This window comes from Cetorhinus maximus, chromosome 2 (assembly GCF_964194155.1).
Source record: "Cetorhinus maximus chromosome 2, sCetMax3.hap1.1, whole genome shotgun sequence".
NCBI lineage: Eukaryota > Metazoa > Chordata > Chondrichthyes > Lamniformes > Cetorhinidae > Cetorhinus > Cetorhinus maximus.
The window spans coordinates 212,708,998-212,726,489 of record NC_135880.1 but is presented as its reverse complement, the minus strand read 5'-3'; the positions used below and the strand labels follow the sequence as shown (position 1 = coordinate 212,726,489).

At 43.7% G+C, this 17,492-nt stretch overlaps 1 protein-coding gene and 1 long non-coding RNA gene across 3 annotated transcripts in view; one reads left to right on the top strand and one right to left on the bottom strand.

Moving 5' to 3' along the window:
- The window catches only part of LOC144669801 (uncharacterized), a 67,496-nt gene that overhangs the window by 24,320 nt on the left and 25,684 nt on the right, over nt 1-17,492 (bottom strand). The gene's annotated exons all lie outside the window — the stretch shown is intronic.
- The window catches only part of crtam (cytotoxic and regulatory T cell molecule), a 44,228-nt gene continuing 42,405 nt past the window's right edge, over nt 15,670-17,492 (top strand). Inside the window, exon 1 of the mRNA XM_078532190.1 lies at nt 15,670-15,760. Coding sequence (XP_078388316.1) covers nt 15,712-15,760 — 49 coding nt within the window. The 5' untranslated portion in view covers nt 15,670-15,711. The remainder of the gene's footprint in view (nt 15,761-17,492) is intronic.

Sequence of the window (17,492 nt, the reverse complement as noted above, 5' to 3'; positions counted from 1 at the left end):
CTTATAGAGTTTTACAAAACTAGATTAAACATTTATTAATAAGAGAAGTGTTTTTAAATACATACGTAGATCTACAAATTACTACCATGATAAATTCTAAATTCCCTACTTAACCTGGCTCCTAATTACACTTTCGTTAATGCAATAGTAAAACACATGGATTTTAAAAGACCCGGGCAAAGAAACGTGATATCCTGAACCAGTCGAATTCAAAGTGAGTTTATTTAACTTCAGTTCTTTGAAAATAACAGCTTCAGGGATAAATGCTGAAGGCTTCTCACACTTGTAAGATCTTAAAATGCCTTCCCTTTCACACAACCTTTGCTCCTTTATACATATTTTCCACTTTGAATGCAAATACCCATTGTTTCATTATGGGCAGAATTTTCCCATTGTCGTACGGGGGGCGGGCCCCACACGTCCACACATAAAATGATGTGCAGTGAGGTCGGGCGAGCGTCCTGACGTCACCGCACACCATCGTGATATTTCGCTGGGTGGGTGCGCGATGATGTCCAACGCACACCCGCCAATAATTAACAGGCCACTTAAGGCCTTTGATTGTTCCATCGACGCCGATTTTTTGGTGCCAGTGCAATCTTTGGGTCAATGCATGGGCACAACGGGCAGGCGGGTAGGACACATTTGTATTAACCTCATCCACGGGTGGGATAACAGGGCTCACTGGGGTCGTGGATGTGCACAGTCAAGTAATTATTTTTGAAGGTTTTTCAAACTTGCCTGTGTGATCTGCAGTACTTTAAAACGCATACCAGCTGCTTTGTCTACACTCTTAGCCTTCAGGTCAGCGCTCTGCAGTGAGGAATCTTTTCAGGGCCTGCAGGTTTCAGGAAACCTTCCCTTAGCCTGGGAATAAGAGCTGAACGGTCTACTGGAGGCAGCTCCTCTGAGGAGGAAGGGAGGGCTAGAAGGGGGAGGAGGCCAGGAGTGAACATTCAGCCTCCAGGGGAGCCACCTTTGGGAGGACAGGCGCAGGCACAAGGGGCGCAGGGCCAAGAGGAAGTCCAAGGCAGAAGGGGCCACAGGCGGTGAAGCAGTTACCTCAATACGTCTGAGGCGCAGTGCCAAAGGAGACTCCGTCTCTCAAGGGAGACAGGCAACTATATCTGTCAGATGATTGGTCCTGAGATCTCCCCTAACTGTGTGGGTAGACACCCCATGCCAGTGGCTCTAAAGGTCACAGCTGCCCTCAACTTCAATGCCTCTGGCTGCTTCCAGGGCTCGGTGGGTGATCTTTGCAGTGTCTCCCAATCAACTGTCCACACTTGTGTCAAGCAGGTTACAGACGCTCTGTTCAGGCATGCATTGACCTTCATCCAATTCTGTTGGGACCAGGCAAGCCAGACCCAGCGAGCCAGAAGCTTCGTGCCATTGCTGGCTTCCCCCACGTCCAGGGTGCTATAGACTGTACACATGTGGCCATCAAGATGCCAGCAGGTGAGCCTGGTGCCTTTGTCAACAGGAAGGGCTTCCACTCCATGAACGTGCAGATAGTGTGTGATCACAGGATGGTGATATTACAAGTCTGTGCAAGGTACCCAGGCAACTCCCACGCCTCCTCCACCACAGAGACCAAGCCAAGCATAGCCTCATGTATCTCCCCCAGATGCTCCCACACACCCGGCTGCATTTCCTGCAGCTGCTACGTCACAGACGACTCCAGAGGCTCATCATCAGGCACCGACTGAACATGTGCCTGGTCCCCTGCAATCCTCCAACTGCTGGCACCATAGGCACACTCTGTCTCTGCCAGCTCCTCCAGCGACTGTGAAGTGCCCTCACCACTGTGCCCCGGGACATTAGCCGTTGTGCGGATTCCCACCGAGATGCTAGTATCTATGCTGGTGCCTGCCTCACAGAAATGGTGTGACACTGGTGAGACTTCAGACCCCTCAGGTGTGAGAGGGGGCCTCTGCTGCTCCTCCTCCAGGCCCTGCTCCGATGATGCTGAAAGGAAGAACAAGGACAGTGCATCACTTAGCGTGGAGACAATGACAAAGTCCATCCCTGTCCCCCAGATCATTATGCGCTCAACTTTCCATAACCAATTGTCAAGCCATGTTGCAAAATTAAATCATTTAACATTCAGCAGTGCTATTGCTGTTGGGAGGACAATGCTGACCTCACTGTTGCGCATAAACACCTGGCTGTGGCACCTCAGCCTCACCGACACCAGTGGACCTGGGAGCATGGCGCCTCTCCAGATCCAGGGCCTGCTGCTCAAAACAGCTTAGAATGGTGATCTGCGCCTGGCTGCCGCCAGTCCTCACACACTCTGCCGCGTTCTGAGCATTCATCTCCTGAAAATGAGACGTGAGCATTGATTAGTGCAAATTGGCCCACCCCAACCAGAGTGGGACATATCAGGGCTCCAGTGCCTCCTCACCCCACTGAGCACTCACACAAAGATGCCAGGCCTGCTCCCCATCCCCCCACCACCCCCTTGGACACATGCTGCCTACATCACATTAGGCACCACACGTTATATCCTTCCATAGCAAGGAGGTGCAAGCACGTGGAGCGCAGAGCGCAGCAGATGGTTTGTTGCCACGCCACCTTGAAGCTCCCCCTCCCAACATCTCATCACCCTGACTAGGAGTTCTAACACAGCGCCTGGGTGCAGCTCCTCCACACCAGTCATGTAGGACTCAGTATAACACATGCTGCGGAGCAAAACACATCTCCTCATCACCCTCTCAGGCTGACCTCAGCATGGGCAGTATCTGCTGGCCCACCCAGCCAAGGACAAACGCCGTCAATGATTCACTGCAGTCACTGCACTCAGACTTGCGACACTGGATCCAGGTGCGCTGCACCACGTCGCGGGAGCTCACCACCTCTGCCACCTCTTCCCAGGCACGTTTCGTCAGGTAGGGGGGGGCCGCTTCCTCCTATCCTGGGGAACAAGCACCTCCTGCCGTGCTGCCACCCCCTCGAGGAGGGCAGCAAGGCAGTCATCGGAAAAACGAGGGGCACACTGCCCCCCCTCTCCACCCCCACCACCACCCCCACCCCCCCCCCCCCACCCGCCCCGGCCGACCCTCCGGCCTAGCCTGTCCCGCTGGATTCCGGATTGGCCTGCTCACCAGGGGCCCTCTGCTGTGGCCTTGCACTTGCCATTGTGAGCAGCCTAGAAAAGGCTGCCGGGTCTCCAATGGACCCGGCGGTCTGTGTGCGCCCGCCCACTCCTGCTACCCTCAGGAGTCGAGAAATACGCCGGGAGGGCCTTAATTGGCCCGCCTCTATAAAATGGGAGTCCAAACCCGATCGCGGGCGGCGATCGCATCCGCGCCCACCCACACTTGCTCCCACTCCCACTTCACCCCCCCACCCCCCCCCCACCCCCACCCCCCCTCCCACCCCCAGCCAACCGGAAAATTCAGGCCAATGTCTTTAGGCTTTATAGGCAGAACCTTCTGTTCGGCAAGCGATGGGCGGGGCCCGCTCGATGACACGTAAAATATGCAGGGTGACACTTAGATTTTAGATTTAGATTTATTTCATTTAGATTTTCATTTCATCGATTTCCAAATCGGCCGCGCGCCCACTGAACTGTCAAAGGCCACTTAAGGCCATTAAAAAAGTAATTAACATGATTAATGGACCTGCCTGTCCAACCTTAAGGTTGGCGGGCAGGCCGGGAGCCCTGGCGGGCTTCTGAAGAAACATGAAACCTCATACATGGGCGGGATGAAGTTTCAAGGGGGTATTAAAATTTTTATAAAACCTTTAAATAAAAGAAATTGACATGTCCCAGCTCATGTGAGAGTGGCCCATGAGTGGACATGTCAGTAATTTTTTTTCCCCTTCTTTATTGAAACTGAACCAATCTCCCTGAGGCAGCACTTTGCCTCAGGGAGATCTACTCCCGGCTCAGGGAATCTCCCCACCGCCCTCACAGGAGGGCACAGCGCTTCCTGGCAGATAATTGGCCCGCCCACGTAAAATGGCGGCAGGGCCCGCTTCTCCGGCAGGGATCGGCTCCCTGCCCACCGGAGATTGGTCAGGCCCGCCCGCCTGGCAGGCAGAAAATTCTGCCCACTGTTTCTAAACTTCATCTGGCTAGGTGACACACTTCACTCCTCCTTTGAAAACAATTTGGTCTGGTTCATTTAAAAATGCAAATGTCCTTTCACATCGTACATTCTAAACATCCCCCATGTTTACATCAAAGCCTTCAGACTAGCTGCCTTTAATCCAATTAAGTCACACACACACACACACACACACATACCCTATTTTACAATATATTGCAATAACATTATGAGAATTATTATATCTTCCTGACACAAGTTTATGGAGGGTGTCAAGTGGGGAGCTGGCCAGTAATACCTCAGAATGCACACCTTGGTTTCTCTGTGGGGAAAGAAGAATTATTTAATTCTACTCTTTTCTCCATTAAGGACTGACCCCTCCCCACTGAAATATTAAAATGCCCTCATCCTAGGGTTTGGAATGGGGTTAGCATCTTCCCCAAGCAGCAGATAAAAGTTCCAACCCACCAGACTTTCAGAATCACCGCGAGATCTAAGTAATTTTGGCTCTTGTTGTACAACCAAAAGTATCAGGCTAAAAAATATTGGTGAATAATAACTAACTAAAACTGATCCACCGTAGTAGGCCTAAAGAAACTTTCATGTGAGATGGTGGTGTGAAACGCTTTTCTGCAATTCTTCAGTATTAGTTTTGACATTAATTTTGTTGGCACTTTTATGCAAAAATTAACTTTTTTTTATGAATGTTGAATAGAAAATGATTTTAAGGGAGAGCAGGAAGGGTCCAGGGTGGGGAGATAACCCCCCACAGAGAGTTGAATATGAGTCCATGGGTGAAGGTCTCATTAGAATGCAGCTTAGCTGTCTCCTGATTAGAGTGATGCCAGTCTAGGAAGGAATTGGGAAAGGGGCATGAAGACACAGGTACCCAGGGGAATGACCTACAGCATGATGTTAAAGCTGGGGAGTGGCGCTAGATTGGCGATGCCGCTTTTGAGAGGGAGATAAGCCGGGACTGTGGAGGCCTGGGATAATTGGTCTCCTCTAGCTACTCAAGCTGACTGCCACCAGGTCTTCTTGTCAGGTTTGGTCCTAAGCCGGCTTCCCAAATTTTTAGTTAAAACAGTTGCAGCACTATATGATGTCATCAGACTGCAACCATTCAATGTAAAGTTGGTCCCCAGTTACCTGAGGCAGGTACCCCTCCCATGCCCACTTTGCAGTGGGGGAGCATAGCAACCACGAACACCTCAGGAACAAGGTACAAACCCCCTCCAGTATCTTAATGATCTGTTCATGCTGAGCAAGTAGGGTTATAAAATCTACCCCAGAGGTTAGAACACTGTTCCTTTTCCCTCTACAACCCAGGAACTGAGTCCAGTTCTGACTAATGGAATGAAAACCTACTTTCTTTGTTGGCTGTAGGAGTTCCAAGTGAAATGAATTATTTATTTTCAAGTGGGCATGAATCTACCCATAGATATGGAACATTTAAGGAATGGAGACTTCATAGTGCAGAAGGAAGATGCAGTTACCTTACAGTGCCTATCCTCTTGGCGAGCATAAAGCTCACTGCAAAGATTTAAAACAGAAAATAGCTGGTATAAAATATAGATTACTACTCAGTTAATAGCTTCTTATCACAAAACATTAACTTTACGAACTTCAAAAATAATTTTTCTGGAAACCAATGAGAATGGGGAATTACATTCTCTTCTGCATCAGTTATTTCCCTCAGTTAGATTCAGTTTTGGGCACTCCTATCCAAATTTTCACACCATCTAATTATAACTTCTTCCTTATAGAAACTAAAACATTGTCCTATTGGGGATTTCCAAAGAAGTAGTGAGAAACATGTACCATAAGATTCCAAGTTTAAAACAAAAACTTAATGATGCTGGTTTTGTGTATCAGAGTTTTCATAGGCGAGCACTAGCTAAGAGTGTATTCAGAATACTCATCTGTCGCTGCAACAACTTGCATTTATATCATATCTTTAACATAATGAAACATCCCAAGGTATCCCACAGGAGAATAAAATTCAACACTGAGCCACATAAGCTCATCAATAGGTTTGACAGGGCAGTAGGTTCTAAAAAGAGAGGGGAGGGGATGCCAGAACTTAGAGCCCAGGGAGCTTAAGGTATGATGTGATGAAGGAAATCAAGGCTGCATAGAATGCAGAGTTCTCAGAGGGTTGTAAGGCTGGAGGAGATTACCAAGATAAGGAAGGGAAGGCCATGGAAGGATTTGAACTCAAGGGGCAGAATTTTCTCCCTGTCGGGGGTGTTGGGCGGGAGCGGGTGCGGGCGGGTGCACAGCTGATTGCCGCCCACGATCGGCAGGGCGCCACCATTTTGCGTGGGCAGGCCAATTAAAGCCCACCCAATGTGATGCCCACCCGGAAGCGCTGAGCGCTCCCTGTGCGTGCGGTGGGAGTAGGCTGAGTTGGGGCTTGCGCTCTTTCACGCATGCACGTGAAAGAGCGCATAAATCTCCCTGAGGCACACAGCTGCCTCAGGGAGATTATTTTGATTTTTATAAACTTTAATAAAGAGAAAAAATTTTTTTTAAGACATGTGCCCTCATGTGACAGTGTCACATGAACTGGGACATGTCAATGAATTTTAATTAAAAAATTTATCTACTTTATAAACCCTTCGTGAAGCCTCATCCCACCCGTGGATGAGGTTTCATGATAAATGCGAAGGCCGCCTGGGCTCTTCACCTGCCCCCCGCCAACCTTAAGGTTGGGTGGGCAGCTCAGTCAATGATCTTAATTGGAATCTAAATGGTCTTAATAGGCCTTTGACAGTTTGGCGGGCGCGCAGCCGACTCTGCTGCGCGCCTGCCGAACGGAGGATCTGAATGACGCGCGGTGAAGTCGGGACGCACGCCTGACATCACCACGCTTCACGTTATGTGTCGGTGAGCCAGGCCCACCCCCGCTCGCCGACCTAAAGGTTCTGCCCAAGGTTGAGAATTTTAAATGTGAGGCATTGCTGGACTAGGAGCCAGTATTTTCACAGGGGCGATGGGTGAATAGAATGGAGCAAGATATGGGCAGCTAAGTTTTGGAGGAGCTTGAGTTTGATGTGGAAAGCATGAGGCTAGCCCCAGACAGCACAGGAAAAGTCAAGTCTGAGGGTAACAGAAGCATGGATGAGGATTTCAAAAGCTGATGGGCTGGGGCAAGAGTGGCAAGGCGATGTGCAGTTGGAGGTAGGTGGGATTGGTGGCAGAGAGCCCATCTCAGGGTAGAATATGATACCAAGGTTGCAAACGGTCTCATTCAGACAGCCTCAGACAAGGGAAGGACTCAATGGCTAGAGAGCAGAGCTCATGGCAGGGCTCAAACACAATGGCTTCAATCTTCTCAATATTTAATCGGAGAAAATCTCTGCTCATCCTATACTGGGTGTCGGACAAGCAAGCATAACTAATCATTGATGGTGAAGGGGTTCAGAGAGGTTGTTGTGAGATAGAGCTGGGTGTCACGCGCGTACTTGTGAAACTGGACATTGTATTTTCAGATGATATCAGACAGGGGCAGCATACAGATTAGAAATCAGGAGGGGTGAAGGATAGTTCTTTTGGGGACTCCAGATGGTGCAGGTGCAGGAAAAGAAGTTGTGGTCAGTGGCAGGTTTCTCCTCTCTCTATTTAACTGCATTATTTCTGAAGTGCTTAAGCAACATATTCTACCCTCAACACTTAAGGCATTGGAAGGATTGCCAAGGATTCCCACAATTGAGGTAGTTCTAATAAAAAGTTCTAATTCCTTTAAAGCAGAATGTGCAGCTAATCCAAACATCAGTCACTTTTTACTTCCTGCTGTTAAATATTTGAGCTCAGCCACAAACGTGTGAAATGAACATCATACAATGGCCTGTTTTTATTGTGCTGATCACAATGGAACTTTACCAAATGATAAAGTAAATGTACACTGAGGCTGATTTGAACATTCAGACAAGGGGCGATTTTAACCCTGCCCGCCCAGTGGAAACCAATTCAAATATGCTTGGTCACTTACCTGCTGATGTCTCACAACAATCGCACTGTTTTCTATTTTAGCTTACTATTCTGAACAGGTAAATCCAGATGAGTCCTTCATTAAATATGCAGGTTGCTGTATATTTTATATCTTGGATCTGAGGTCAGAGATCTGAGCCTTTAAGGAGAGTTTAGGACTTACCCTGCTTGAAACCCACCCACTATCACTTACTCGACGGTTACTGTTCCCTTAATGTCAACTGGTGACCTTTTGCTGTCCCAAATTCTACTACATCCATTTGCTAGCTGCCACTTCCTACCCATTTTGGCTGAGCAGCTGCCTGCAAATGAGGTCCAGAAATCAATATTACCTGGGCGTCATGCTGCCAAGGTCCAGGGGCTTGCCATTCACCTGGCCCCCAAACTTACCCCCCGCCCCACCCCACCACTCACCACCGTACCCACCGTCACCACATTGCCTACTTAATGCCATTCCTGGTTAGAGTTGGGCCTCAAATCTTTTACTGGGCTGAAGGCTTGTTTTCTGCTTGATAAAATCGAGTTACCTGGAAGGATTACAGCTGAATCACACCAGCCCACTGGAAATCAGTTATCTGTGGAACAAAAAAAACCTTGAGACTCTAAACCAAATATATTGGACTGCTCTGTAACTCCCGAAGGCAATGCTAAATTTCTAGTCAATCACAAGAGATTGAGATTGTCCTTGTCAAGCTATGAGCTGTAATGAAAAAGTATTTACTTTTACTAAAGAAGGAATTTTAACTTCTCCCATCAGGTGGAAAGTGGGATGAGGGGCAGTTAAAATACAGTGGGTGAAACACTCCATTCATTCTTGCCTGCAATTTAAACATTTGTTTCAGACATACATGGTGCCAGGTGGGAGCCCTATACGTTGATGGAAGTTGGGTTCCTATCAGGTCTGTGGGACCCTGCCACAATCTTTACTTGAAAGTAAAAGGAGTGCCTGCAGTGGCAGTTCTGATGGTTGAAACCTGTCAGCCAGCCAAAGAAACCAATCCAAAGGCAGCCATTCTGCCCACTGTGTCTATGCTGCTTCTCTGCAAGAGCAACTCACCTAGTCCAACCACTTGCATTTTCCTGACTCTATACCTATTTCTCTACACTTTCACATTCTTTTCAAATATATATTAATTTCCCTTTTAAAGTATGTTATAAACTCTGCCTCAATAGCCAGTTGTGGTAAGGTATTCTATGTCCTAATAACTTTCTGAGAAACAATCTTACTTGCCCCTTCATTCTTCTACTGTTAATACTAAACCTATGCCGCTTGTTATTGATTTGCCATCCAGTGGAAACAATCTTCCGTTATTCATCTTTTTATAATTTTGAAAATCTCTATTAAATCTTTTCTTCATTAATGCAATAAAAATCCCCAATATTTTTGACTCTTTCTTCTGAAATGTAGCCTCTCATCGATGGTATGGTTCACATTTGTAATAATACGTGCCTTTGTGAGTTAATGGTTTTCAATATTTGGAGAACAGTGCTATTTATTGGCTCTAGTTAAATTCTCAATTTATTCGACAGAGGTAAACATCCAGATAATTAACATTCCAGTCCAGAATACTTCTCAAATTCAATATCCATCCGTTGGATAATGAAATCAGTCGAATCATGTTTAATTGTCACACATCTACTTATTTCTCATTAGCGATACGTTAATATTTAAGCTTCCCCTTTCCATGTTTCTAATTGAATTTCACATCACAAGGCTGTACATTTCCTCAAAACACACACCCAGTTGCAATAAGTTTATCCTAACAGATTTTCCCCACCATGCTGAGTTCCCTCAAGTTTTTAATGTTACTGACATTGAAATTCTCAACAGTTGCACTGATACCTTTCATTCTTACAGTGATACCTACAGAGATTTCTTTTTATTCTTAAGAGAACTTTGCTCTTCACAGACTTGTATTTTATCACCCATGAAGAACAGACTCGGGTTATTCTCTGTGGATGTTCAACTGAGACCATGAAAGTAACAGAGAAGAAAAAAATTCCCTGTGTGACTACTTCAAAGAGATATAACCTTGTGATCAGTAGTCATTAAGAAGATGTTTTGTTCCCAATGTGTATTTCCAGACCTGTACTTGAACATTTACTTGACAAGTTTTATAGAGAGAATGTGAGAGAATTTGGTAGTTTACGTTAAGTACAGTCCTGCTCAATTCTTAATGTCAAAATACTATAAAGACATAACTATGATTCAGAATTAAAGTTGATACATTCATGGCTGGAATTTCATGCTTTATTACATTGGGACACTACAGTGTAGCAACTGGACCATTTCACGGGGATAAAATGCTCTGAAGAAGGGTCACATGGACTCGAAACGTTAACTCTGTTTCTCTCTCCAGATGCTGCTAGACCTGCTGAGTTTTTCCAGCATTTTCTGTTTTTGTCCCGCTATCCCCTGGTCTGGCGAACCTTTGTTGCACTCCCTCAGTGGCCAGTATAGCCTTCCTTAGGTAAGGAGAGCAAAACTGCACACAATACTCCAGGTGTGGTCTCACCAAGACTCTATACAATGAAATAAGGCATATATAAAAGATACCTACAATCAGACTTATATTTAAACATTACTTATCAAATGAGTCAGTCACTTATTAATCAAACTGATTGCCATTTTTTTTGGAAAGTATTCATTATGCAGATATTTCTTGAAAACTAATCAAGCACATTTTATGTATAATCAAGCTGTAGAACAGGAAGTAGTCTGCTCTAGAAAAGTTACCCCCACTCATGAGTAACCCTGCAGCTACTTGGTTGTGTATTTTTTTCCTTGTGGGTTAGAAGATCTTACAGTGAGAACCAGTAGGAGGATATGATGCTTTATTCCACTCTTGATTACAAACTGCTGCGACTCAACTCTGACTCTTTTGCTTGTGGGTACGTCTTAAGGTCACTGATGGGCAATGGTTCACACCGCCAACACTTGCATCAGTTTCAAAATCATTGTGCACGGTCCGTCATGTTTTCTGGTTTTTCCAGACCACAGCCATGACCTAAGTACAGTGTGGTCAATTCACTTCAGACCAGTTTCCATCCAACTTGTGGGAAATTCAGCAAATAGCAGCTATCTATACTGAGTAGCCACTAATTCTAGTTAGCCCTAAAAATACTTTTATTTCCTGCTTTGTTTCAAATATTGAAAACTCAAAACATAATGCCCATAGCAGGGCCACACTGCACCACCAGCAAACCAAGCATGTAGCACTGGAGTGGCATTCTTAGAAAGGAGACCCCCCTGAAGGGGCTTTATAGGGTAAGCACTGGGAGGTTGTTTCCACTGGTCAGGGAATCGAAAACAGTGCAGTCGCAGGATGAGAGGTCTATCATTTAGGACAAAGATGAGGAGAAATTCCTTCAAGAAATTACTCAAAGAGTTGTGAATCTTTGGAAATCTCTACCCCTAGGGTTGTGGATGCTCCATCATTGAATACCTTTAAGGTTGGGATAGACAGATTTTTGGTTTCTCAGGAAATCAAGGGATATAGGGAGCAGGCAGGAAAGTGGAATTGAAATCCAAGATCTGCTATTATCGTACTGAATGTCAGAGTAGGCTCGATGGACCATATGGTCTACCCCTCCTCCCATTTCATGTGTTCTTGTGAAGCAGTCCACTGATCCAGGCAGTGCAAAATCCAGGGCTCTTTTGCTGAACCAAGGCAGAAGGAGAGTAGGTTCTCTCTAAGGTGGCAATGAAAGGACCACCAGCGTATCCAACAATTTTTCTGGGGCTAGGACCAATATTCTTTTCAAGGGATCTGTGAGCAGCTTGCACTGCTGGTTAGGCTGCTCTACGCCAAATACCAATGGCATATGCTGCACCCATTGGTACCTGGAAATAATGTTGGTGTCTGCTGAATGTCAGTAAAATGGTAGGATGTAAACCAGGGCAGAGCAGTAAATTTAACAGCACGATGTTTGGAACCAACTGCCATTCCCACCCATCTGTGACAGTAATAATTGGTTCTTTATATAGAATATAAAAGATATAAATATAAAACATCTGGCAAACTTGTAACTGGAAAGTTTTGCCAGAAATTATGGCAAAGCTTTCAGCAAACTTGACAATGACAGCTTGGATTGAAATTCTCTTGAGAGTCTAATTAACATATGCCAGAACATAAAAACTGGAGTAAATAAAACAGCTATCAATGAACTTGATAGAAACAGAACATGCCCAATAATTTAGAACAAAGAACAAAGAAAAGTACAGCACAGGAACAGGCCCTTCGGCCCTCCAAGCCTGCGACGATCATATTGCCCGTCAACTAAAACATTTTGGTTGACGGGCAATATGATCGGCGCAGGCTTGGAGGGCCGAAGGGCCTGTTCCTGTGCTGTACTGGTTTAAATCCCTTTTTATATAGGAAAACTAAAATATTAAGACAGTTGTACAAATTCAGCACAGGATGTTTAAGGAAACATGGAAGTTTTTCAATTGTTAGTGTAATTCATTCTGAAGTTGCATTTATAGAAACAGAAGATATAGGAAGTGTAGGATTCAGTGAGGCAAAATAAAAAAATCTTTTAAAAAAAAATTCACCATACAGTATTAGAAATATGACTTTGGATCCTGCTGTACCTAAAATTTCAGGTATACATTGACAGCCTATTTGGAACTTGTAAAGATGCAGGGAACTAGCATTCTCTGATTTGTTGTGTTGGGGCATGGCTATGGCAATGATAGTAGCAAAGTAAGTTGTCAAGAGGAGGTAAAGAGACTAATAAAGGATATGGGCAGATTAAGTGAGTGGACAAAAATTTGGCAAATGGGAGTACAACGTGGGAAAATGTAAACTTGCCCACTTTGGCAGGAAGAATAGAAAAGCAGTATACTATGAAAATTGAGGGAGATTGCAAACCCGGTGGTACAGAGGGATCTGGATGTCCTGGTGTATGAATCACAAAGTTAGTATAAGGTACAGCAAGAGATAAGGATGGCAAATGGAATGCTGGTATTTATTGCAAGGGAAATGGAATATAAAAGTAGGGAAGTTTTACTGCAGTTGTACAGTTGTTGGTGAGACCATATCTGGAATATTGTGTACAGTTTTGGTCTCCTTATTTGAAAAGGACATAATTACATTAGAAGCAGTTTAGAGAATGTTCATGTGACTCATTCCTGGGATGAAGGGCTTAGGTTATGAAGAAAGGTTAACATACAAACATATGAATTGGGAGCAGGAGTAGGCCACTCAGCCCCTCAAGCCTGCTCTACCATTCAATAAGATCATGCATGATCTGATTTTAACCACACATTCCCACCTACCCCAGTAGCCTTTCACGTCCTTGCTTATCAAGAAGCTATCTATCTCTGCCTTAAAGGTATTCAAGGACTCTACATCAACCATCTTTGAGGAAGAGAATTTCAAAGCCTCACAATCCTCTGAGAATTTTTTTTTCCTCATCATTGTCCTAAATGGAGAACCCTTATTTTGAAACAGTGACCCTGAATTCTTGATTCTCCCACAAGGGGAAACATCCTTTCCACAACCACCCTGTCAATTCCCCTCAGGATCTTACATGTTTCAATCAAGTCGCCTCTTAGTTTTCTAAACTCCAGTGGATACAAGCTAAGTCTGTCCAGCCTTTCCTCATAAGACAACCCGCCTATTCCAAGTATTAATCTAGTAAACCTTCTCTGAACAGCTTCTAAAGCATTTACATCTTTCCTTAAATAAGGAGACCAATACTGTACACAGTACTCCAGATGTGGTCTCACCAATGCCCTGTATAATTGAAGCATAACCTCGCTACTCTTGTACTCAATTCAATTCCTCTTGCAATAAACGATAACATTCTCTTAGATTTCATAATTACTTGCTGCACCTGCATACTAACTTTTTGCGATTCATGCACTAGGACAACCAGATCCCTCTGCATCTCTGGGCTCTGCAATCTCTCACTGTTTAGATAATATGCCTTTTTTATTTGTCCTGTCAAAATGGACAATCTCACATTTTTCTACATTATACTCCATTTGTCAGATCTTTTCCCACTCATCTAACCTATCTATATCATTTTGTAGCCTCTTTATGTCTTCTTGACAACTTAGTTTCCTACCTATCTTTGTGTCATCAGCAAATTTAGCAACCATACCATCGGTCCCTTCATCTAAATATTTATATAAGTTGTAAAGAGTTGAGGCCCCAGCACTGATCTCTGTGGCACACCAATTGCCACATCCTGCCAACCAGAAAATTAGCCATTTATGTCTACTCTCTGTTTCCTGTTAACTAGCCAATCTTCTATCTATGCCAAAATGTTACCCTCTACACCATGAGCTTTTATTTTCTGCAATAATCTCTGATGTGGCACCTTATCAAATGCCTTCTGAAAATCTAAGTACAGTACATCCACCGGTTCCCCTTTATCAACAGCATCTGTTGCTTCTTCAAAGAGCTCCAATAAATTGGTTAAACATGATTTCCCTTTCATAAAGCCATGTTGACTCTATCTGATTACCTTGAATGTATCTAAGTGCCCTGTCTTTAATAATACCTTCTAACATTTTCCCTATGACAGATGTTAAGCTAACTGGTCTGTAGTTTCATGCTTTCTGTCTCCCTCCCTTTTGAATAGAGGAGTTATATTTGCTATTTTCCAATCTAATGGAACCTTCCCCGAGTCTAGTGAATTTTGGAAAATTAAAACCAACGCATAAACTATTTCACTAGCCACTTCTTTTAAGACCCTAGGATGAAATCCATCAGGACCCAGGGACTTGTCAACCTGCAACAATTTGCTAGATACCATCTCCCTGGTGATTGTAGTTTTCTTGAGTTCCTCCCTCCCTTCCAATTCCTGATTTACAGCTGTTTCTGGGATGTTATCAACATCCTATGTTGAACAGGTCAGGCTTATACCCATTGGAGTTTAGAATAATGAGGGGAAATCTTATTGAAACATATAAAATCCTGAGAGGGCTTGACAGGGTGGATAGTGGGAGGATGTTTCCTCTTCTTGGGGAGACTAGACATTTTAAAAATAAGAGGTCTCCCTTTTAAGACGGAGATGAGGAGTAATTCTTTCTCTCAGAGGGTCATTAATCTATGGAATGCTTTGTCGCAGAAAGCAGTGGAGGCTGGGTCGCTCAATTTATTCAAGGCTGAGTTGAATAGATAGAAGGGAGTCAAAGGTTGTTGGGGGCAGACAGAAAAGTGAAGTTCAGATCACAGTCAGATCATCCATGATCTCATCAAATGGTAGAGTAGACGTGAAGGGCTGAATGGCCAGCACCTGCTCCTAAGCCCTATATTTCTTTAATAGCCAAAGGCTGCATTCAAGGTACCATGGAGGAAACTTGGGTGCAGTGTAACAATGGGCTTAAATTACTTACACCCAAATTTCCTCGATCGCTATTCTTGCAGAGGAAATTTGTACAATATGAGGAAGTTTGCAGCCTTTCTTTGAAGCTATTTGGCAATGTGGAATATCACATTCTTTTTGAAAAAAAAGCAGCATTGAAACATTGTAATGTTTTCCCAGGCTGATGTCTGCGCTATACATAGAGTTAACTGGGTGGAAGTCCATTACCATTTATGGCTTTGTGATGTCACAGGAACCCACGTCCTGTCTTCTACTAGGGTGCTTTACTAAATACAGTAGTAGAGGAAGCGACCAGAGAGTGTACGGCTTGTGAAAGGATACCATGGCTATTCAACCAATGCTGCATTTTCTAGCATTTTTAGTGCTGCAAGGTAAGTCAAAAACTTTACTTGTCAAAAGTAAAACGAAAATAATTTTATTTTTAATTATGCTGGAAAACCACAGCAGCATAATGTGTATCATGAGACTGAGGAGTGGATGTCGTTAACTGGCATCCTGTTTATAGAACTTTAATATTAAGTTTTTTCAATAAGAACTAATATTTGATTTTGAATATAGAAAGAGGTTTTTTTGAGGTACAGGCACTTATCTGTGAAAGTGCAATAAGGTTAATATTGATATTTTATTAATTGCATATTCATATCAATTATATTTATTGATAATTGAAAGTGGTGGATTCACCCTGGTTATAACAGCCAAAGTATTTGTATGACATCCTATGCTGAGAAAATTATCCTCAGAGGAATAAGTATAAATATTTATGAACTCTCTCAGACAGCACGATGAGTTTTTACCGTGAATAACCCATATGCACCAGGAAGCTCAATATTTAGCCTATGCTGAATTGGTTTATGTCAGCCAGAACAGCACTAATGCTGTTTTAATTGGAGTTCATGGCCAAGTTAGATCAGGGAAAAATCAGCAAGTGTTCTCCTAGTGTGTAGAACCTACTGCAAGTGTGCACACCAGGTGAGCCCAGGATCAAGCTCAGGCTTAGTCATGATGCTGCCAGGAGAAAATATCCCACTGTCATTCACAGTTAGGGCTCACCATTGAATATTGGCTCCCTGAGTGAGGTTTCCAAACTAACCAACTACCCATGGAATGGCATCCCAGGAAGAATGAACACCTTCTGGAAATGGCCAGAGAAAATAGTTGAATCTAAAACTCTAATACTTTTCTTTAAGCAGCACGTTATAAGTTCTCAATTTGAGCGTATTTTTCTTAACCACATTGACATTGTTTCCATCTGATACTCTCATAAAACAAATATTGTTTGCCTTCAGTGCTGGTAATTTATCTGAAGTATGCACTCTTGTGTGATGGAAACATTTGTAACATTGCCATTATTGGCAAACAATTCAGAAAGCTGAGAGGTATCAGAGAGTATTATTGAGTAAACTATGACTTTTTTTTAAATTATGGCAATAATTCATGTTGTACTGCAATTATTTTAATTGCTGTATTTTTAAGTTATAGTAAAAGTGATCTTTGTTAAAAGTATTGTATATTTTGCAATTCCTGTGCATATCACATTTACTTCCTGATCTTTCTCATTACATTTTCTCCAACATACTCTTCCATGAGCATGAGATCACCTGCCATATTTAAAAGATTGAAACAGGTGGCTCTCATATTATCTCAGTTGAGTTTATCCAGTGCATAGTTGGATCCTACAAAAGTTTCAGCTTCGATCCCTTTGTTAAATTAGCTTAATTGGTAGGAGTACAATAATTGAGCTCAACACTCTTGGGTTAGGGTGAAATAATCAAATGGATTTCTTATTATTGATTATTGTTCTGCAGTGCCTAAAGAAAGTTGTCATGTGTGAATAAAGGCAAAATACTGCGGATGCTGGAAATCTGAAACAAAAACAAAAAATGCTGGAAAAACTCAGCAGGTCTGACAGCATCTGTGGAGAAAAAGACAGAGTTAATATTTCGAGTCTGTATGACTTTTCTTCAGAGCAGTTTCTGTTTTTGTGTCATGTGTGAATGATGGGTGAGCTGTCATGCCCCTCATATTTAAACAGCCTTTTGACACTCATTGTCAAAGCTCACACAGGGATAATGGCCATTTGCTCATGGTATCTGAGGGCATCCA